This window comes from Bemisia tabaci, chromosome 1 (assembly GCF_918797505.1).
Source record: "Bemisia tabaci chromosome 1, PGI_BMITA_v3".
Lineage (NCBI taxonomy): Eukaryota > Metazoa > Arthropoda > Insecta > Hemiptera > Aleyrodidae > Bemisia > Bemisia tabaci.
In genome coordinates this window covers 63,297,492-63,320,361 of record NC_092793.1, presented here as the reverse complement: position 1 = coordinate 63,320,361, position 22,870 = coordinate 63,297,492, and the positions used below count along the sequence as shown (strand labels likewise).

General features: G+C 37.5%; 1 protein-coding gene across 1 annotated transcript in view; it reads left to right on the top strand.

Moving 5' to 3' along the window:
* Nucleotides 1–22,870, top strand: part of Lkb1 (Lkb1/serine/threonine kinase 11) — a 67,899-nt gene that overhangs the window by 27,970 nt on the left and 17,059 nt on the right. The window contains exon 4 of the mRNA XM_072305096.1: nucleotides 5,140–5,276. Coding sequence (XP_072161197.1) covers nucleotides 5,140–5,276 — 137 coding nt within the window. The remainder of the gene's footprint in view (nucleotides 1–5,139; nucleotides 5,277–22,870) is intronic.

Here is a 22,870-nt window from a genome sequence, read left to right as displayed (position 1 = left end):
TTTTTTAAATGGACTTATTTTCTTGACTTTTAAAAATTAGCAATGATTTAATAAATTTTTGGGTTTGTGATATGTTGTACAAATAGGGCATTAAACGGAGGAGAGTAACTATTTTCAATGAGTTTTTGTAACATGGTATCTCTATTTATTAAGTTTTCGTCTTCGAATAAGATTGTATGATTCAGGTCCTCATAACGACTGCATTCACACGTTTCAGCGTCTTTGTAATTTAATCTCTTTAAGTGGACTGGGAAGTTCTCATGGCCGATTTGAAGTGTAATCAATTTTTTTATTTCAGTATGTTTCCATTTTAGTAATGGGGTTGTTGCAAACTTTTGCTAGAGCAAAAATAAGAGTTGTCTCTTATAGATAATGCCTCAGAAATCACGATGAGCGCATCGGCAAAGTCTGAAATGCACTCATAACTTCACAATCTGCGTAAGAAATTTGCGTTTTTTTAAGCTTCCCGCTTCAAAAACGATACTACGGCACAGGTGAACATTTTGTTAGAGGAGTCGCTCCATCGTCGGCGATATTCATCATGGCCGACACTTGCGCGCAGTTTTGCGCGTAATTCGAGGAGAGTTTAAGGTCAATCAATGCGGGCGTGGAAAACATGAACGTTAAAACACGCCGATTGTTATCTGGTCTAATCCAGTTCAGGTATTATCTCGTCCCATCACACGTGTTTTGGCGGATTGGCGTCGGCCATGATGAGTATTGCCGACGATGGAACGACTCCTCTTACAAAATGTTCACCTGTGCCGTAGTATCGCTTTTGAAGCGGGAAGCTCAAAAAACCGCAAATTTCTTACGCAGACTGTGAAGTTGTGAGTGCATTTCAGACTTTGCCGATGCGCTCATCGTGATTTTTGAGGCATTATCTAGAAGAAACAACTGTTACTTTTGCTCTAGCAAAAGTTTGCAACAGGCCCATTTCTGTCCCTTCGAAGTACAATCAATCCATTCTTAATTCCATTCGAAGTATGTCCAATGTTTTTTGAAATGAGGAATTAATTTGTAAATAGTTAACTGTCGACTCTTTCATTCCCTGGGATTCCTGCACGGCCAGGGATCCATAGAAGCCATATATTATTGGGCTGATTATAGTAGAGGAGTGTCTATATGATCCCTTAATTGCATATGCTTCCGCATCGAAGATCAACGCAAAGTTTATATAGTTTAAAAAACTTTTTGACAGTGAAAACTGCTGTTGTATAAGTTTCTGATTTACCTCCATTAGTGTAGTTGGGGCATTGGTCAAGACATTCCTGGAAGTTTCTAGGGAATAGGTCTATAGTAATGACAAAATCATGCATTTTAGGCAACCTTGCTCTTCTTACTTAATGAATTATAATTTTCTACATTTAAAATCAGGTCACCATAGCAAATGGTAACATGCAAAAGTTTCAGATTAAACAATTCGATGATGTTAAAACATTAAGTCCACTGTAAATACAATTGATGATGGTCATTGAACAAATTAAGTTAGATAAATTGACTATATTTTACTTTTTCTCAAATTTTACATCCAACAAATTAAGATAAACATCTTATAAATAAAGGATAAAAGAAAATATACGAATGTAAAACCAAACTTTAAAGCTAAGCTCAAGCAAAAAAAAAAAAAAAAAAAAAAAAAAAAACTGATGAGGAAACACTAGGTATGCATTGAGGACATAAATCCCCCAAAACTGACATGATAAAATTTTCAATATATATATACATGATTTGCAGCCCGACATGATACAAAAGATGACACAATAAAATTTGGGATAAAAGCTGTAAACACGTAAAAAATACCGTACGTTCGGGGCGAAACAACCAACCTCTTCCTCAGCGGCTGAAACAAAAAAATTAAGCTAAAAATCTAAAAAACTACCTCCTCTCCATCTCGCCAATGCTTAACCTATAAATCACAATTAAAACAATAAGTCACCGCGGCCACCGAATGGCAGCAATGACCGAACCGAAAAAACATCAACAAACATCTAATTACAGGGTGCTCTAGAAAAACCAGTCAGACACCGTTACAGGGTGTCTCAAGTGGGCAGGAAAAATTGATGGTACGTCGTACTCAGTTTATCAACATCAGCGCGATAGTTGCACACTGAGTCCCTGTTTTTTATGATATGCGCCATTTCTTATCTTCGCGCGCACCACAGCAGATCTCGATTTTAATATACCCGCTTGATCTTTAGTAATATACTCCTTTTTACACCACAAGTCGACAATAGTGGCGTTCTGTTTTGTTTGAGCAGGCACTAACGAGTGTCTACTCCCCCTTTCAGTAATGCCATCGTTCAAAAGATCTAACATTTTTTTTCTCATAATCAAAACTATTGATAATGACAGTTTTATTGGTCTTGTCTGCTCTGATGACTGGTAAAAAGAACCGGTAAAAAGCTGGTGGCTGAAAATTGCTACCCTATTTCCCGGAAACTTACCGGAATGTCTTGACCAATGCCCTAAAGAAACGATTGTATTGAGTTGATCTTGGGCGTTTAAAAAAGCTAAAAATCGAAAAAAATCCAATGGCATACTTTTTTTTGTGTTACCAATATTAGTTTCACTGCAGCTCTTATTTTTATTAATTTTTTGTTACTTTAATCCTTTGTCCTTACCGTTGACTCAAAAACACTGGTGTATGTATGAGCATTAAAGTTTTTGACTAAGTTGCACTCATCGCAAATCTTGAAAGTTTTTCTCATTTTTTGCTTTAAAGGTAATCGATAGTTGGGTGAGTTCAAATAAGCGTCTACTCTGGTGTACTGAGCTGTTTTAATCGTCAAAATCTGAGAAACACGGGCAGATCAAATTTTCTTCTCATTTTCCACACTATTTTTGACTGTTACATGCTACTTTCCACTTTATTTGGACTGAAATAAAAATTTAGGAGAACTTTTAATTTGCAAATTGCCTACATTTGTCCCAAATTTGCGTGTCCCCCGTGCCTGGTTCTTGACTCTAAATCAATGTTTCAGCATAACTAAAGTGATTACTTGAGAAAACTTTATCGGAGATGATAGGTAATGCTTTTGAATTTGAGAAAAAAAACAGGTCAATTTCTTTTTTGCTCCATTAATAACTTTTTCACGAGCTAGAATCATTGTCCCTAGCAACAGTCAGCAACAGTCAGGAGAGACATGGCAACAATGTAACAAGCCCTAAATGATTGCTGTAATGTTTGAGTTTTTACCAGAAACTACTTTTTTTGTTTCGATTGAATAGTTCACACGTCGCAGATGGCAAAAATTCTGAAATTCGCAAAGTTTTGTGCAAGATTAACGCCATTAATGATGCCAAACAAAATGCTATACACGATATCTAACAGGGCGTCAAGGATACACACACACACACTAATATCAGCTCGTAAAATACTTTCGAAGTGTGCGTTGAGGAAAAATTTTTCTTATTCCGATACTCTAGGATGTGCTACTAAATATTCCATGAAAAAAACACTAACATTGTCTATACTGTTGGAGATAACGAATTTTCAAAAATCGAAAATCCAAGATGGCGGACATGGTTGAAAATGCTAGCTCAGCGCCTAGTTAATCGATTTACGTGAAACGTAGTATTCGGGAGTATTTTTAAATGGGAAACTCGAATTTTCGAAATTCGAAAATCCAAGATGGCGGACATGCCCAAAAATGCTATCTCAGCACCTAATCAATCTATTTACGTGAAACTTGGTATCCGTGGGTATTTTTCAATGGGAAACTCGAATTTTCAGTCGAATTTTCAAAATTCGAAAATCTATGATGGTGGACATGGCCTAAAATGCTATCTCAGCACCTAATCAATCGATTAAAGTGAAACTTTGTACTCATAGGTATTTTTTGACGGGAAACTGAAAATTTTAGTCAAATTTCCAAGATTTGAAAATCTAAGATGGCGACCGTGGCTTAAAACACTATCTCGGTGACTAATTAATTGATTTTAATGAAACTGGACCGGAAAACCTTGGCATTAGAAAAAGAAAGGAAATTTTAATAGGGGTGCAGTACATGGTTTCTTATGTATCTTAGGCTACGAAATCGAAAAATTCCTAGGTTTTTTCCATCGTACACAGATTCTCTCGGAAAATTGACTCTGCTGAAAAAGCTAGATTTTTAAGGAAAATTCCGATTTCTCTGGAAAAGTTCCGAACTTTCCCGGGATAAATCGCACCGATACAGGTAAATGGAGGTGATATTAAGAATCAGCGCCAAAAATCTACTCCGAAACCGTTAGCAAATCTTCGGAAAATTAAAAAAAAAACGTTGACCAGTGTAATTGATATGTCAATGCAATTCCTCAAACTTTTCCTGGCTTTATCTCCACTTCAGCGGGTACACGCCCACTCGCAGTTTTAAAATTCGGCGTTTTTGATCCATTTTGTACTGCAATATTCCAAGAAATAAAAGTTTCTTCTCGTGTTAAAGGAGGACAGTGCGCATATTGATAAACAGACGGAACTGTCTAAAAGACAAGCAGAATAAGCTCCAGATATCTTTCATGACGGATGAATTTTTTCTCAATGTTTTAGTTCTGCAAAATATGAAAGAGTTACTTGATTTCAATTATGCTTTAATTTACTGCTCGGCGATGCTTTTATGTAAATTGTGTTCAATTTTCAATTAAAAATATTATATGTCACCTCTGAGATAAAAATTTGGGAAATCAGGCAAAATTGGAGCAAATTTTGGGAAATGATACACCTGACCGTGAAAATTCGGGTTTAAGCCCAACTAGCCATATTTCCTAATTCTACACCTAATGATAGTCAAAATAAAGTTTGGTTTGTCCAATAATTCACAAAAAAAATTTGGGAGGAAATACAACCTGGAATTGGACCCTTATTTGAATTCACCCAGTTGCCACTTACCAAATTATTTTATGGAACTGACAAGAGGAAATCTCTGAAAACTCAGTATAGCCTTTATTGCCCTTTTATATTTTTTTTATTTTTTTTTATTTATTTTTTTTAAAATAAAACTTTGAATAATTGATGAACATTTTGTGGCTATTTATCATAAATGCATGTCCACACATTCCATTGTATCCATCAACATGTCTTGTTTTAATATTCTTCTACGGATAATTTTCTGTTTTGATAACCTCGTAAGAAGACAAATCCAATATGTTTGATTTCAGCCATTAGACCTTTACAGTGAAGATGATACTTGTCGAACCAGTCAAGGATCCCCAGCTTTTCAGCCACCTGAAATTGCCAATGGTTGGGAGAAGTTTCCTGGTTTCAAAGTAGACATCTGGAGTAGCGGTGTGACGCTGTAAGTTATTTTTCAGCTTTTGCAGGGACTCTTTTTCTTTGGTTTTTTTCTGTTTGGAAAGCTTTGTGTAGAACCCTCTGTAGCTTAGAGGGTATAAAAATATCAAAGATCTCCATTTTTATGTGGTTTTCTCCCAATCATGTGCTCCTAACAGTATCTGAACAACTCCTTTAACAAGTTTTCCTCCAGTTGGGTTTTGAAATCTGTTTTGATGAAATGAAACTCCTGTTTCTTTTCCATTGCTTCAAGCTAATTAAATTAATATTCAGATGGGGTTGTCGTGTGGGTTGGGGATTTGAAAATAAAAAAATATGTATCCATAGATTTCTTAGCAAAAAAATGTTGGTATTGTTTTGAAGTGCGAAATCCGAGTCCTGCAGCCTGAAAAAGCCTTTTAAAGTTCCATCAAATGCAAGTTGGAAACAAACGATAATTATTAGCCACTACAGTTTGTCAAACTACACGTCACATTGCATGAGAATCTTTCCGTGCCACCATCTCTTGTATCTTGCCTGTGTGTTTATCCAGTGGAGGCTAGGTTAGGTTAAACTCATCTTGAGCTCTGATTGGCAGCAATAATGAGCGGACGCTGCCAGGAGAGCCCAAACAGGGCTGACTTCTACGCACGGCTCTCTGCTTACCCCCGAATGGCTCCCTTGCTCCGTAGAGAGCATGGGGAAGGAGTGGTTTTTAACCCTATTTTTGTCCTAGAAATCGTTGTGACAAGCCAAAAACTAGGTCTGAGAATGATTCACCAGGTATTCATTACGATAAAAAAATGTGGGCGAAGCCAGAAAACTCGCTTTCTCCCAATTTTTTATAAACTCACATTAGCATGAAGTTTAGATATGTAGTAAAAACCTGTGACCGTACGTTTTGAAGTCAGTCACATGATTCCGAGGCACGTGAAGGAACTCCGTTTCAAATCCCTTCTGAACTCTCGAGGGTTTTTCTCCATGTTTGTGTCACAGGAAAATTTTCATAAAAATCCCCTAACAATTAGCAAAATTTTGCGAGAAACATGATGGTTCCACTGGTTTTCTATGAAACAAACTTCAAAACTGAAAAAAAAAAAAAAAACCTCTCAAACTTGATGCCGCACTGGAGGTCATATCCCATGCTACCATGAGAGTCCACCTCCATATCAAGAAAAACTTTCTTTGCAATGATATGGAGCAAATACATTAGCAGGGTTGCTGTGTTTTCAGTTTTGGAGTCTCCTAACATAGGGGCAACCCTGTCAATGTATTTGCTCCCTATCTCTGAATGGAGAGTTAGTCTTGATATAGAGGTGGACTCTCAGGGTGGCGTCGGATATCCTCTCCATTACAGCCTCAATTTTGAGCATTTTTTTTGAGCTATGGAGTTGGTTTCAGAGGACCCAATGGCACCATCGTGTTCTTCGCAAAATTTGCATAGGAATTAGGATTTCAATCCCAAATTTCTGACATATGCAAGAGCTCCATTTTGCATTTAGGTTTTCTCATGATATTTATTGATCTGTAGAGTTTGGTGTTGAAAACTTACGTAGACTGCTGTAAGGTAAATAGAAATAGAAAGACTAGTCCTTGCACGTGCTGATGATGGGTAATTATGTTTGTATTTCAAATTCAATTTACGGTCTTGCTGAAATGCACAGGAGACACTAATCAAAAGGGTTGGAGTTACTAGGAGAGCAGAACCCCAAAGGGTATTGACATTTCTGTAGGGGTGAGGTAGGGATGTAGGCTGGTCCGCTGATTATGCCTCGGGACACAGAGATCTGCTCAACGATCCAAATGAGAGCACGGCAACTGCTCTAACTCTGCACTTACGTTTGTTGAGATGCGGCTCATTAATGTGATTCAGATTTTGTTTCAAAAGCATCACAACTCATCACTATGTCTGAAGGTTGAACACTATATTCCAGCGGGCACCTAGACTTTTGAATACCGGCAGACATCCAAAATGACGTAGCCATTAAACCAGATGATTGTTGCTAGAAAGTCTCTTACATGACTAATGCAGTAAACCAAAAAAGAAGTTCAATTAAAACAGTGGTGACTTAGGGCAGCTACAATAATCAAGTGACAATGAACCATAATTGGACGTATTTCTACCAAACAGACCTATGTGGAGGTGAGAAATATGAGGTGTGCTCGTTAGTTCTCTGGCCGTAAGAGTGAATGGGAATAATAAAGCGCCAGTGACGTCAGCGGCAATGATAGTGCGCACTCGAACGAGGGGGAGATCGTTAGAGGGAGTCTTTAACTCATGAGCCCTGTCCACAACGCTCTCTTGCCATGCCCGCGGCTCATGAATCTCTCATTCAGTTGGCACATAGGTCTGTTTGATAGAATGTAAAATCCCGCTTTTCCAATTCTTCAAAAGGAATCACGCCCACTTTTACATTGCTTCTTATGCAGCTTCGAAGAGCGCATCCAATATTTCTCACCTCCACATAGGTCTGTTTGGTAGAAATACGTCCAATTAAGACAACCGAGAAAAAAAGTAGAAAACCAAATCCTCTTTCAAATGAAGGCAAACGTAGGCCAATGCAAAGTGTCTACTAAAAATCAGCAATGTTGCGCAGATTTTTCAGAACGGTCCGGAAGCACTGAAAAAGTGTTGAAATTCCTCAAGTAATTCCGGAATTTTTCGTTTCATACCGTGCATAGTTTTTCATGACAGCCTGGAAAGTATGCAATCACTTGCACATTGATTCTTAGTGCAGTATTTACCTCCTAGATTGCGATTGTGCAGGCAAGCAATGAGTCTCGCATTTCGTGGCTACATCACTTAAGTTGCAATTCGCTTGTGAATTTCGAATTTTGCAAATTTCATCACATTGAGTGACTAAATAGCACTGAAACCCTTTTGCTGAGAAGGTTCTAAATACTTTGGAAAATCACTGAAAAAGTGCCGTAAAAGTATTGATTTTTTCCCAGCCAGTTTTAGTACACAACCTGCCAGTGCAGAATGAGATGCCACGGTAATCATTCTGTCTATGAATAAAATAATGCTCACATGAGTATTCGAGGGAATGAATCAGAATAGTCTATTATGTACCTTCTTTATCCACAGCTTTGTCAATCCATTTCCACTAACTTGATCGCTCCATTTTCTCGTTTTCTTCCTTGTCTATAGCTTTGTCTTTAGCATTATCTATGAATTTTCAATGATAAGCCTGTAGGAAGTTTCTGCACCCCCTGGTGTAACACACTGGTATTTTTCTGCGGAAGAATTATGTGGTTTCAAATAGTAAAAATAGTATTAAAAAAAAAGGCGAAAAAAATGAACAAAGCCAGACAAAGTATTATTATTGGCTAGTTTAATATTTATGAGGGTATACCCAAAAGTAAATTTTCTTAATTTCTATCTCTAAAAGTTAAGTAGATAAAGAAAATTTGTAAAAAATATTTTGTAAGTCATATTTCCAGCTTTCTAACGAGCGAAAGTTTTTTAAGTTGGTATATGGGTTGCTGAGATATTTAAATTTTTCTGGGCCCACCTCCTCTTGGTGTGGGTCTGATAATTGATGTGGATCGGTGGTCGGAATAAAATGAAGACGCAGATGATCAACTAAACAATATTTGTTGAATGGAAATCACGAAAACACATCAGAAAAAAAGGCTGGCTTGGCCCAACGCCATGTCCAGGTTACAGGTTGAGTGGCTGTTGCCAGATGGGCCACCTCTATATTGATGTTGGCTATGATGCCACATAGGCCCTACTACACCTCCCCATTTTTTATTTTTTGAAAGAAAGAAGCAGCTTGGCTTTGGCTCCGGGGTGAATGGGGACAGGTGACACGGTGCGTTTTAAACAATTTTAATGCGGTCAACATACCACCCGCGATTTTTTTGCGGAAATGTCAACTAGAAGGCCTACTGATTGAGGAACAACAAACCGCGAAATCTGTGATGGGGCCGTTTTTGAGAAAATGCGATTTTTCGCTTTTTTGGCGGGAATTTCGGGTCAAGGCGCTGAAAAAGTCAAGTTAGGCTGTTTTTGTAGTTCGTAAATGCATATCCTATACATTTTGAGTCAATCAAGTGCCAGTAGATAGCTATTCGTGCATATTGCCCAAAATTCATATCCTTAAATCCACGACTTTTGGGTTTTTGGGGGGTTAGTCAAGGAGAAATCCGAAAAAAAGAGGGTTAACCCGGAACAAATTGCTTAACAAACTTTTCCTACGTAAACTTCTTCAGTGGGTCCTATTGAACCACATACCAAAAGTTTACCACGGTTCGCTCCCGGAACACCCCCCCCAAATTGTCTAAATTTTAAAATGGCGGCCATAATAAGGCCTCTGGGAGTTCGATTTTTTTAAAAATACGCATACAGTGTCATGTGAGGTGTCAATTCCTATGTAATTTTGGTCGTAGATTTCAAATATGAAGTAAAAAAAGTCCCTTGATCAAAAGGGGGTACCCCAAATCCAAGATGGCAGCCAATTTTGAAAGTCAAGAGGGTGGATTTTTAAAAAGTTCGCGTGATAAGGCAAGTGAGGTATCATTTCTTATGTAATTTTGGTCGTAGATTTCATTTATGAAGTCATAAAAGCCCTCAAGTCAAAGGGATTGCTCCAAATGCAAAGATGGCGGCCAGCTTTGAAAGGCAGGAGGGTGAATTTTTGAAATGTTTACGTGACATCCCTAGTAAAATAGAATCAACCTGACGTTTCATAAACTACCCTGAGTCAGACTAATTCAGGCTGATATCAATCTGACTCAGGGTAGTTTATGAAACATACCCTGACGTCAGGTTGATTCTATTTTACTAGGGATGTCACGTAAACATTTCAAAAATTCACCCTCCTGCCTTTCAAAGCTGGCCGCCATCTTTGCATTTGGAGCAATCCTTTTGACTTGAGGGCTTTTATGACTTCATAAATGAAATCTACGACCAAAATTACATAAGAAATGATACCTCACTTGCCTTGGGCAAAATGCACGAATAGCTATCTACTGGCACTTGATTGATTCAAAATGTATAGGATATGCATTTACGAACTACAAAAACAGCCTAACTTGACTTTTTCAGCGCCTTGACCCGAAATTCCCGCCAAAAAAGCGAAAAATCGCATTTTCTCAAAAACGGCCCCATCACAGATTTCGCGGTTTGTTGTTCCTCAATCAGTAGGCCTTCTAGTTGACATTTCCGCAAAAAAATCGCGGGTGGTATGTTGACCGCATTAAAATTGTTTAAAACGCACCGTGGTGAGTGAAGAGGGACAATCTTGATTTATTTCCATTTTTTAGTCATAACTCAGTAAGTTTGGCACCTACAGAACTCGTTGTTTTCCAAAAATGTATAGTTTGGCATCCTCCTAAAGTAATCTGTGTAATCGGTGTTGTTTGGTGAAAGCATAAAATGTCAATATAAACCTCAAAACCAGACCTTGAAAAACAGCCGTAAAACAAGCGTGATAACGTCCCATGCAAGTGGATCATGAATTTAAGCAAAGTTTTTTTTTTTTTTATGTTATCACATTTTGACATCATAAGTTACCTTGCTCATCACCAAAAATGATTAAATTTGCTTGCTATCTAGGTGGTTTAAAAAATATTTTTCTCCAAAAATTGAGCGGTTGGGAGTCTGAGTATGAAAAGAGACAACATAGATTCTGGTACCGGGGGGGGGGGGGGGCTTTCTTTGACATTTTCCGCCTCTTATCGCATCCTTGGGAATACTTTTATGTACTTATTTCATATTTAAGACTTTTGAATACTGCCCTGGTTTAATTGAGGAATTCATCTTTCAGATCTCACAATGGTCAGGGCGTGTAGGACAATTGTCATTTGTTTGCTTTTTATTATTTAAATCACTTTTCAGTTAGCAGAATGGGGACAACGCCTTATTTACATTGAAATTTGCTGGTGTCCCTTTTCACCCCAGTGGAGGATGAATAGGGACAATAAGTAAAAAAAAAATTAAAATAGTTAAAATTTTCGTATCATCACGATTTTGGGGGAAAGTACAGGACTTGGAAGGTCACAACTTCCTGTTAAAAGAAAACGAAATTCTCGATATCAGTAGGCTGTGACGTGCATTTGTATAAAAAACTGTCCCCATTCACCCCAGATTACGGCATTTTCTTTTCTATTCATGTTGCTATTTACAGCAAAATAAAGCTATTAGGAGCCTAATAATGTAGCCTTTGGGCAAAAGGTAAATAATATCGCCATTCGGCGTAATGAATCAATTATGTAGCCATTGGGCTGAATTGTCAATAATGTCGCCATTGGGCGTAATGAATCACTTATGTAGCCATTGAGCTAGCAGTAATATTGCCATCGGGCATACTGAATTACTTATGTTGCCATTAGGCATAATTAAGACACTGTTGCCATTGGGCAGAGAGATATTGTCGCTATTGAGCGTAATAATGTGGCCATTCTGTGTAATGAGTTATTTATGTTGCCAGTAAATTAATTAAGATAATTACAATTCAAAAGTTAGGCGCGGAAACACCAGTCATAGGTTCATTTTAATTGGTCTTTCATTTGACTCTGACTCGGATTCAGCTTGCAGTCCTGATGAAAAATATTTATAATTGTATGTAAGTATGATGGTAGGTTAGTGTATCACAGAACTCCCGAATTCTTTCAGCACGTTTTGTGATACAATAACTTACCATCATACTTACATAAGTTACATACAATTATAAATATTTTTCATCAGGACTGCAAGCTGAATTCGAATCCGTTCCGTCAAAATAAAGGAAAAATTCACAAATAATAATAAATTTAGTTAGCAATTTTTCGTCTACCAGTAGACCACGATGACAAGAGTCCGGGCCGCCAGGTAAAGGCTCGGTGTGGACACAATGGTACCAATACCTTGGTGAGCTCGACGCAGACCTAGTGGCTCCGCGCCGGGATGCATGGTTGCAATTCTCGCTTCGCCCATAAATGCCCGAATTTTTAATCGGTCTAATTGGTTTGCACTGTAATGAATCGAGTCCTATGAACAAATGTACCAGTGTCTCAAAAATATTAAGTCCCGCAGGTGACACAAACAGAAACAAATGAACAAATGAAAGAACATCAGAGAAAAACGGAGAGTCACTATAACCAAAGTAGTAAACCCAGGCAAGAATTTCTAGAGAATGAAAAGATCTTTATTTGGGAACAAGATAGGTGCTTGTATTCAAGTAAAATAGTTAAAAAGTTGGAAGCTCCAAGATCATATCTGGTCTCTAAGGAAAAAAGGGGAACCGTTGTACGGAACTCCAGATTTTCTAAGAAAAAATTATTGTAATTCTAGAGCAGAAAAAGATTTTAATCCCTATTTGTTTTAATCATCATAATCGCATACTGGTAATAAACATCATATAACTACTGCTAATCAGGTCACTCCACCTCAAACTCTCGATCTGGTTCCTCCAATTGGACCCAAGCTGAAAATGCCCCTGACACTGTCTCGTCAGATGACTCGGATGAGATCACTGTAATTGAACTTATTGCTCCAGAAGAAAAAGTCATAATTGAGAAAACAGAACGTACAGATGAAGAAGAGTTTTTGGGATGTGAGACAGAACCAAGTACATCAACACCTTATGAGGTTATAAACGTTCATAAAAATGGTCCTCTCAATAAAAAGTTGAGGTTGAAATTAAATGGTGATTTAAATTAATTGAAATGGTGGACGAGGTACTCCGAAAAAACTTAGAGACTTTGTTAAATTAGTAAGTAAATTTGTCAAAATGCTACTCGATGTGCTGATATAAGAAAACTATGTATCTTAGCAAGTACCAACAATTGTATTTTCTTTTTATTCGCCCTTTTTGGCAATCTTCAATCTATCTGACTGTGATTAATTTTAATTTTTGTATAAACTTCAACTTCAGAGTCAAATGAAATACCAATTAAAATGAACCTATGACTGGGGTCTCCAAGCCTAACTTCTAAATTGTAATTATCTTAATTAATTTACTGGCAACATAAATAACTCATTATGCACAATGGCCACATTATTACACTCAATAGTGACATAATCATTTGTGAATTTTTCCTTTATTTCGACGGATTCAAATTCAGCTTGGAGCCCTGATGAAAAATATTCACTATTGTTTGTAAGTATGATGATAAGTTATTTCATCACAAAACGTGCTGAAGGAATTCGGGACTTTTGTGATAAAATAACCAACCATCATACTTACATACAATTCTAAATATTTTTCTACAGGACTGCAAGCTGAATTTGAATCCTACAAAATAAAGGAAAAATTCACAAATGATAACAAATTTAGTTAGCAATTTTTTGTCTACCAGTAGATCACAAGGACAAGGGTCCGAGCCGCCAGGTAAAAGCTCGGTGTGGACACAATGGTACCAATACCTCGGTGAGTTCGACGCGGACCTAGCGGCTCCGCGCCAGGATGCATGGTGATAATTCTTGCTTCGCGCGAAAATGCCCGAATTTTTACTCCGTCCAATTGGTTTGCACCAACTAATAGCCGTTGAGCTGGAGCCGCTCCAAAAGCTAGGATTGGAGTATTGTTTTATTCTGAAATAGCAAGATCCAAGTCGCCTGTGCTTTCCGTGACTTCCTAGCAGCATTTTGACTCTTTCTACCCTATTTTTAGCCATGCCATTGGATTGCGGATACTTTGGACTCGATGTTTGGATTTTGAAATTGAACTATTAAGCAAACTGACTTAACTCAGATGATCCAAATGGTTGGTCGTCTGCAATGACAAGCGCTGGAATACCATGAATCCTGAAAATCTCAAAAAGTCTGATTACTTCTGAAGATATTATATTTTGGATTTGACCTCAAACCATTCCCTGCTAAAAATTACCATGTTGGTAACATGTTGAGACCATGTTGTTACCAACAGGGTCTAAAACGCCCATGTTGATATCAAGGTGATGTCACGTGATATCAACTTGGGGTAAAAGACCAACATGCTAGCTATATGGCAAGTCCCAATATGATATAAACATGATTAAAAAAAAATGTTGTTAACAACATTGCACAAATATGGTAACATGATGATATCAATTTGGACTTTCTTACCATCATGATAAAGAGTTGCCTTTGTGGCCTTATTAATTTTGGAAATCCATGTTGATATTTTTTTATGAGTAAATTTTCCTTTAGACTTTTTTTTATCTATTTTTCTTTCAAAACTCATTTGTGCATTGAATAAAATTTCATTTATATCTGCGGTTTTAAGTCCAAAGAATGTTGCTCAATTAAGATGGGACCAGGAAGTAATTATAAAAATCATTAAATAATATTAAGAATTTATATTATCAATATGATAAATCATAATATAATAAATATAATACATAATATAATATAAATGATATATAATATAATAAATTATAATATATTATAATAAATTATTAAGAATATTATTCATTTTTCAATAATTTATATTATTTATTTATCTTTTTTCGTTTTTAATATTTTCATCTTTAATAACTATTTATCCGTCCATATTTTATTTCATTTTTTTCATGTGTTGTTCGTACTCCTCTCTCTCAAAAACTTGATCTACTTTATATTATTTTCGTATCCTTCATTGTGAAACTAAATGATGTGCAGAATTGCGAGAATATCATTGCCTCTAATCATTGAACCAGATCTAGTGACGTTTATTAGTGCTAAATTAGCTCCCTCCCCCACGCGAGCGTCCGTGGCGGAGTGGCAGTGACACTCGGGCGATCACCGAAGTTCAGCAACGTCGGGCGTAGTTAGTAGTTCAATGGGTGACCGCTTGGGAACTCGGGCCCAGCGCGGCTTAATTCTGGCGAACATTGATTGTCGGGTTCTCAGCGTCACTTCTCTGGTGTCCGCGATAAAAATTAAGTCTCAGAACGTGCAGGGCGCCTAAATTTAAGCATTTTGGAACTTTTTTTTTTCAGTGTGTGATATCATATTGGTAACGTGTTGATATCATGGGGATAACATGTTGATATCATATATGATAACAGGTTCCATTCACCCTGTTGCTACCATGTTGGGCCAGACCAACTTGTTACCAGCATGGCCATTTTTAGCAGGGTTTCGAGTAGTAATCAATTAGAATTAGGAAAATTTTCCTGCAAACTCTGCTATGTTAGATCCTACTTTATGAAACGGCAAGTAAGGAATGGTATTAGAAACCAAAGGCTCCTTTATTTTTTTTGGTAGAAATTTACGACACGTAGGATACACTTTAATATATTTTTCTATGTCTTTGATATATGTAGGCCAGTAGGTAATTAATTTAGCCTTTTCTGTTATTTTACTAATCCCTAAGTGCTCTTTTCAAAAGAGTTCTTGTCTAATGCTCTTTTCAAAAAATCCCCACGCCGAACGGGATTGCTGTATCAAACCAAACTCTCTGCCAAAAAAACTCTAAAGCAGCGCCCTTTCGATAAAAAAAGAAAAATTCTGCTGTACTCGAAAACTGGAGCACGGGGAGCCCTTATCGGTTAGGAATGCGGTTAGAACCCTCGGATCCTTTATTTTATTTTTCAACGTTAACTTGACAAAAAATAATTTGATTTATTTTTTTATTTCGTATGAGACCTTAAATATTTATCATAAACACTTACAAAAGGTAAGGGTGTCATTTTGATCAGCACTATGAAGAAAATTTTTATTTAAAATATTAATTATGACTCTTAAAATTAAAATGATACGCCAAATTTATATTTAAGCTGAAGCCGGGGCCCGAAAGCCTCAAACGAGATAGAGAATGAAAACAGGTGGATAAAGTGAACACGAGTAGGTTTTTAGAGTTCAAATAGCGGAAGGACCCTGAAGCACATGATTGAGGACTAAAACACTAGATGGGGCCGAAGCCCCACCCTTTCAAAAGGATGATGAAAAAACTTACGTGAAGTCTCCTAAGGAGATGGCAAAAAGACTAATGGCGGCCGGGCCCCCCACTCCCCAGGCAATGCCAATTGCCCTCTCCCCACTGGCCGACAGCCAGTAGAGAGAGACCAATCAACGTGCCCTGGGACTGGAGGGACCAAACCGCGCATATTTAAATTTTATGTCCGGAGACCGGGTTACAGATACCCCCCAGCTCTCAAGGGTATCTACAGACATTTAGATGGACTGGAGGGCTGGTTCCCCCAGGAGGAAATATACTAATTAAGGCGAAAAAGGTTAATTTACGTTAATTTAAATCGTGCTTCAAATCCCTTACCATTTATTTTTAAAATATTAGTTACAAGAAAAATTAATATCAAAAAAATATTTGGAGCCGAGAAACAGGATAACATCAGTTATAAAATATAAGTACAAAATACAAATTGGTAGGCACTTTTAAGTCACAAAATACAAGAAAGTGGTAAGCATATTAAGTTACAAGATACAAAAAAAACTGGTAAACACTTTTAAGTTACAAAATACAAAAAACTGGTAAACACTTTTAAGTTACAAAATACAAAAAACTGGTAAACACTATCATGTGTGTAGCAAGCCGCTTTTAAGTACTCCGTAGCAATTATTCACTAGCTGAATTACAAACAAGATTTTCTAAGGGCTGAGAATCCAGGGGGACAGGGAACCTATACTGTGAACAGCTCTCAATGTTCGCAGGTGCAGAGACCAACTTCACTTTGGCTCGCGAAACCCAAATGAAAGTTTTACAATTTAATCAAGTTGCCACTAAAATTGTAGCCAACCCATATTGTATACAACTTGGACACAACTGGACTGAATCATACAGTATTACTACTGGACTTGCAAGGTTGTATTTAAAAAAAATTTGGACAGACAAAAATATTTTAGCCATAGGTTTGGCACCATGATCAGCCTTTTGGAGCCATAACCAAGGGAGGGACGTCTTCAAGAATAAAAATTACAAAAATAAAGCTCGACAATAAAGGGAGGGATTTGTTAAACAAAGGATAAATAAAGCTACGAGTGACCCAGTCTGCTCGCATCTCGTAGGGTCTTCCTGCAGCTGGCTATTACTGAAGGAATACTCTGACAGTTTCCGGTCCTCCCATCAGTCTTGCACAGAGTTTGGGGGGGGGGGGGGGAGAAGCATTCTCAAGGGGCGCCAGGGTAACTTCATCGGCCCTGGAACGCCGGGATTAAAAAAAAAGTAAACAAAAAGGGATACCTCTAGTGCCGTAATACCATCCAGTATACTGCACATTAGGGTGTTCAACAAAATTTGGTTGCCTCTTACCAACCAGCAGTTAATGTTTGGATTCAGGTGAGAGTTGAACAAAATACGGAAATTCTAGTTAGTTAATTCAGTAGTGCCCAAAAGGTGAATTTACCTAGACAGAATTATTATTGGAAAAATTAAATTTGGAACGGCCTTGGTGGAGGGAAGAAAGATACAAAATAAGAATGATTACATGTTTAGGGCTGCTTAGAATTGCTGGCTTGCCACATCGTGCAAAAGAAATACAATCCTTCAAAAAGAAATACACATATGAAGAAAATGTTTTAAACAAAAAAAATTTAAAATACTAATAAGACAGCAGAAAAATACATAAGTTCTGACGGGAAAGAAGGGGTTGACCCCCGATTCCCCGGAAGAAAGCCGGGTGCATTATCAACATGGAGATCCAAGAAACGAAGGTATAACTTTTTTCATTAGAGATGTTCAATAAATGGGCGCAAATTGGCTGTGTTGTAAACACCCTTAATTTCTTTAGTTTTCGCGTCGACAACGCGGAAGGCATTTTTGCCTATTTCTTTGCTAATTTCAAACGGGCCTTCGTATAATCTGAAGAATTTGTGAATTTGGCCTTTAAGGGCATCAGACAAATAATGGGTCTTGATTAAAACTTTGTCTCCTATCTTAAAAACGTGTAAGCGATGACTACTGTCATGTTTTCGTTTCCTTTGTTCTGCTTTTCTGGCTAAGGTTTTATCACAAATTGCCAGTTTAAGTGATTTATTGAAAGACAAGTCAGAGGTTGGGAAAGAGATAAGATTAGCAAGGAAGTTGAACGGAATTTCACCCTTCATTACTTCGATGGGCGTCACCCCTGTGGATTCATTAACCGTATGATTGATGCAATTTTCAAAAAATGGGAGGTGTTGCGCCCAGGTACGATGGTTTTCACTACAATACAGGCGGCACAAAGCACCAAGGATGCGCATATATCTCTCGGAGGGATTTGAACCAGGATGGTATACAGAGCTGTGTGTCACTCGTATTCCTGCACGTTCTAAGTTCTGGTGATAATAGTTAGATGTGTAACATGGACCATGGTCACTCATGATAGTTTCTATCTGCCCTACTTCATTTACATAATTGTTCAAGATTTTTCGGGTAACCAACACTCCAGTCCCTCTCCTCAGAGGGTATAGCTTAACATACTTGGTATATATGTCTACTAAAACAAGCACAAAAGTAAAATTTCCTTTCGACCTGGGTAGGTTTCCATAAAGATCAGTGGCTACAAGTTCAAGAGGCTTGGTTGCCATGACAGCTTTCAAAGGAGCATGACAAGTTTGGTTCGGTTTTTTACATTGTTGACAATCTACACATGATTGTATGAATTTGCGAACTTTGCGTTCTAATTGTGGGAAGGTTACAAAATTTTTTAAGTAATGATATGTTTTGGTGGCACCAAAATGCCCTATAGAAAAATGCGCAGCTTCTATGACTTTTGTTTCTAAAATTTTAGGGATGCAAAGTTTCCATTCTTGTTGTTTGATAAATTTGGTGAATAAATTATTATGGTGAATAAGATAAAATTCCTCTCCTTTAAACGGAAGTTTGTTTTTTACTTTGTCGTATATTCTCCCAAGTCGACTGTCGTCCTTTTGTTGTTGAGGTAATTCAGACATCATATTTTCAAAATCCTTTGGCATATAATTTTTTGAAAAATTTACACAAATTTCCCTATCAGTTGAAGGCATTGAATACAGTTCTGGTGGATATCTAGAGAGTGTGTCTGCAGCGACATTTTCACTACCCTTTACATATTTGATTTTGAGGTTGAATTGTTGTAAATACAGCGCCCATCGGATTAATCTTCCTGATGAGAGGATGGAAATCTTAAGAAAGGTAAGAGCTTGATGATCTGTCAAAATTGAGGTAGGGAAACCCAAAATAAATGGGGAAAATTTCTGACAACTCGCCACAATCGCAAGTAACTCGATCTCAGTCACAAAGTAATTGCGTTCGGGTGGGCGTAAAATACGGCTGTAAAAATATATAGGACGACGGTGACCGTCTGAGTCAATTTGAAAAAGCTCTCCAGCAATAGCTCCATAACTGGCATCAGTGGAGATATAAAATTCTTCCTCATAGTTGATATATGAAAGCATTACATTTTCAATGAAATTTTCCTTAATTTTATCAAAAGCAGTTTGTTCTGTTTCTTCCCATTTCCACACCTGGTCCTTCTTTAACAAGTGAAGTAATGGTAGAAGGAGGTGAGAATGATTTTTGTGGAATTTGGAGTAAAAGTTTACAAAGCCAATGAAACTTTGTAGGGCTTTCTTACAATTTGGTACTGGAAATTCTCTGATACATCTAGCCTTGTTTGGATCCATGGAGATTCTTTCTTTAGACAAAATAAATCCTACAAAATCGACAGAATCAAGGAGAAATTGGGACTTCTTAAAACTAACAGTAATATCGTTTTCAATACATTGTTGCAACACTCTTCGCATGTGTTTTAGGTGTTGTGCAAAACTTTCTGAGATTACTCGGAAATCATCCACATATTTGCTGAGAAATTCATCAAACTCAGGTCCAAAAGTCCTATTTGTGGCCTTTAATAAAAATTGCATGCTGACACATGTACCGAAGGGCACACGTGTGAAACGGTAATTGTGGCCTTCAAAAACAAAACTAGTCATGTCTCTTGAATCAGGGTGTAGTTCTACTTGCCAGAAAGAAGAAACTAAATCTAGCGTACTTATATACATTGGTTTTGGAAATCGGAATAATAAAGAATCAACAGACTCTGGAGCTTCTGCATCAGATATGAGCTTGCTATTAAGAGCTCTGGCATCAAGACATATGCGAACACTTCCATCCTTTTTCTCTACTGGTACTATGGGATTGCTATAAGGACTGAAACTCTCTTCAATTATGCCCATATCTAACATTCTCTGCAGTTCCTCTCTAACTTTCGCTCGTTTAGCTTCTCGAACAGGATAGGATCGATTTGTGAAAATTTCATTGTCCTTTTTTCTAAATTTAGCCATGTAACCTTTAATTTTACCAGGGACTGTAGAAAAAGCATCACGCATTTCAGCAAGCATTATGGCCATTTGTTGCTTCTCAAACTCTGAGGCACCACATGACTGAAGTTTCTCAGCAATTTGTTCATCGGTTAGCCTTTCAGCAGATGCTGAGGCTGAGTAGCACATAAAATCATCCTTATCATAATCAAATTCGAGGCATGAATGGTTCTCTAACAGGTCTACTTCAGAGCAAAATAAACTAAAAGTACAATTGGATTTTACACTTATAGGTCCGAGACATGCTGAGACATTTTGGGCAATTATCTCACTAAGCTTATATTTTCCCGTATCGTTCAAGTGTAAACCCTGAGCGGTAAAATGTTTCCTATCAAGATGATCTTTGGTGGATATCAGATTACAAGGTGTTTTCTTCAAAGATTTTGTAAAATAAAGATTAAGAGCTGGAACTAGCTCGTTCAGTTCCGGGTTATCAAATCTACGGAACAGCTCAAAAAGGAATATTTTAGACTTAATTCTTTCGAAGACAGAAAAATCAAACTCCAACTTAAGTACATTCTTTGTTTTATCTATATTTAAATTGTTAGTGCCTGCGATTATAAATACAAAGTCAGATGGTCTAAGACCAGGAGCTATATCAGACAAGATTTTGACAACCGACTGGAATGTAGCGTCTGGTGCAAATGAAACTTTAACTTCAACTTCTGGCAGTCTCTCCGAAAGTCGTTTCTGCATGTCTCGGCCATGACTATCAGCAAATAGGTACAATATAGGTTTTTCATCCGAGGCACTCAGGGATGATACCTGTGGATGTGTCGACTTGCAGCTTAACCAAGGGACCTTCAGGCGGCCCTTGAGCAAGGATAAACATTGATGATTGCATTATAGTAGATTAGGAAATCTATTCCGATAATGAAGCTTACATTGATGTTTGGTACAATAAGCACAGCCTTAGGAAATTCTACATTCTCAAATTTTAGGACAACATAAATTTGGGAATTTACAGCTTTAGATTTGACTCCTGTGACGCCGCGTAGGAATAGACCCGTTGTTGGCAATGTGGGAAACTTACGCTTAGTGCTGTCACACACATGTTCATAATAATCCTGACTCATCAATGTGACTTCACTCCCAGAATCAACCATCGCTTCAAAGGAGTGGCCAGCTATTGTGACAGAAACAAAAGGAGATTTATGTCTTGTGTTCTCAGGTTGTGTTTCATCCTCCTCAAGGAGAAAATCATCGTCCGTGAGGTACATGGTATTATACGGGATTTCAGGATTAAGGTTAATAGCGTTCACATGCAGATTGATATTATTTGAAATCAGGGAGTCCATACAACTGATAAGGATGGATTCAACAATTGAAAAAGGCGACCTGGCTGTGACGAAGGCCTTCCTAATTAGAGAATTATCGTTCGTGTTAACAAAAGAGATATTTGAATTTTTCGTATTAAAGTGATTGTGGAGTAAAGTACTTATTTCCCTGAGACAAGTATTGAAAGTATCACCTTTTTGGTAATGAAAGAAGTCACAAAACACTACCGGAATTTTCTGCGAGATATCTCGAATCACGTTTGATACTGCTCTAACAAGCTTCTTATCAATTTCTAGAGAATTAAAGGATACATTGAAATATTGTAGGACATCAAGACTGTGGCATAAGATCAAGGAACTATCATAAATGGTCAGCTCAATTTTTAAGCAATATTGAAAAAGTTGAACAAAGTCAATAAGTATACATTCAAATAGGAGTTTTAATTCAATTGAGTAAGTTGGTGTTGTGATATTATGGACATCTTTTGTCATTGACTTAGGGATTATTACAAGCCAGCATTGAGTTATGTTATTTTGTGAGGTTGACTTTATGTTATTTTGTGAGGTTGACGTTATATTATATATTATTTTGTGAGGTTGACGTTATGTTATTTTGTGAGGTTGACTTTATGTTGACTTTAAAGAAACAATAGCTAGAAACTCCTGATAAATTGAACGGCGATAACCAGTGGTGGTTTGGCTGAGAGCTGTTGCTAAGTTGAGCTGCCGCAGATTCCACAGATCCCTGGGGTAACAGCTCTGATACATCCTCAGGTTCCGGGTAGCTCAAGTCTAGTTTAAAGAATCGGTTTCTAATTGAGCCTCAGCCTTAGGCATAAAGTTAGAATCAGATGTACCACTGGTATCAGTTTGGATAACACTGACCCTTTGCTGATTCAGTGGCCTGGGACCGAACTTGTTCTTGAAAGTACTACTGTTGCTGGTAGCACTGTCGGCTGGAGATAACGCTTTAGTAATTCCCTGTTTACGGATTTGATCAATGCGTTGCAGCTTCCGCTGAACGTGCTCAATTGTCAACCCATGATCATCGATAAATTGTTCTTGTACATCACGAGGAAAATGTGCCAATACCGCGGAAATCAAAGCAGGAATGGGAATTGGTTCATCAAGGTGTTTCGTATCTCTGACGTATTT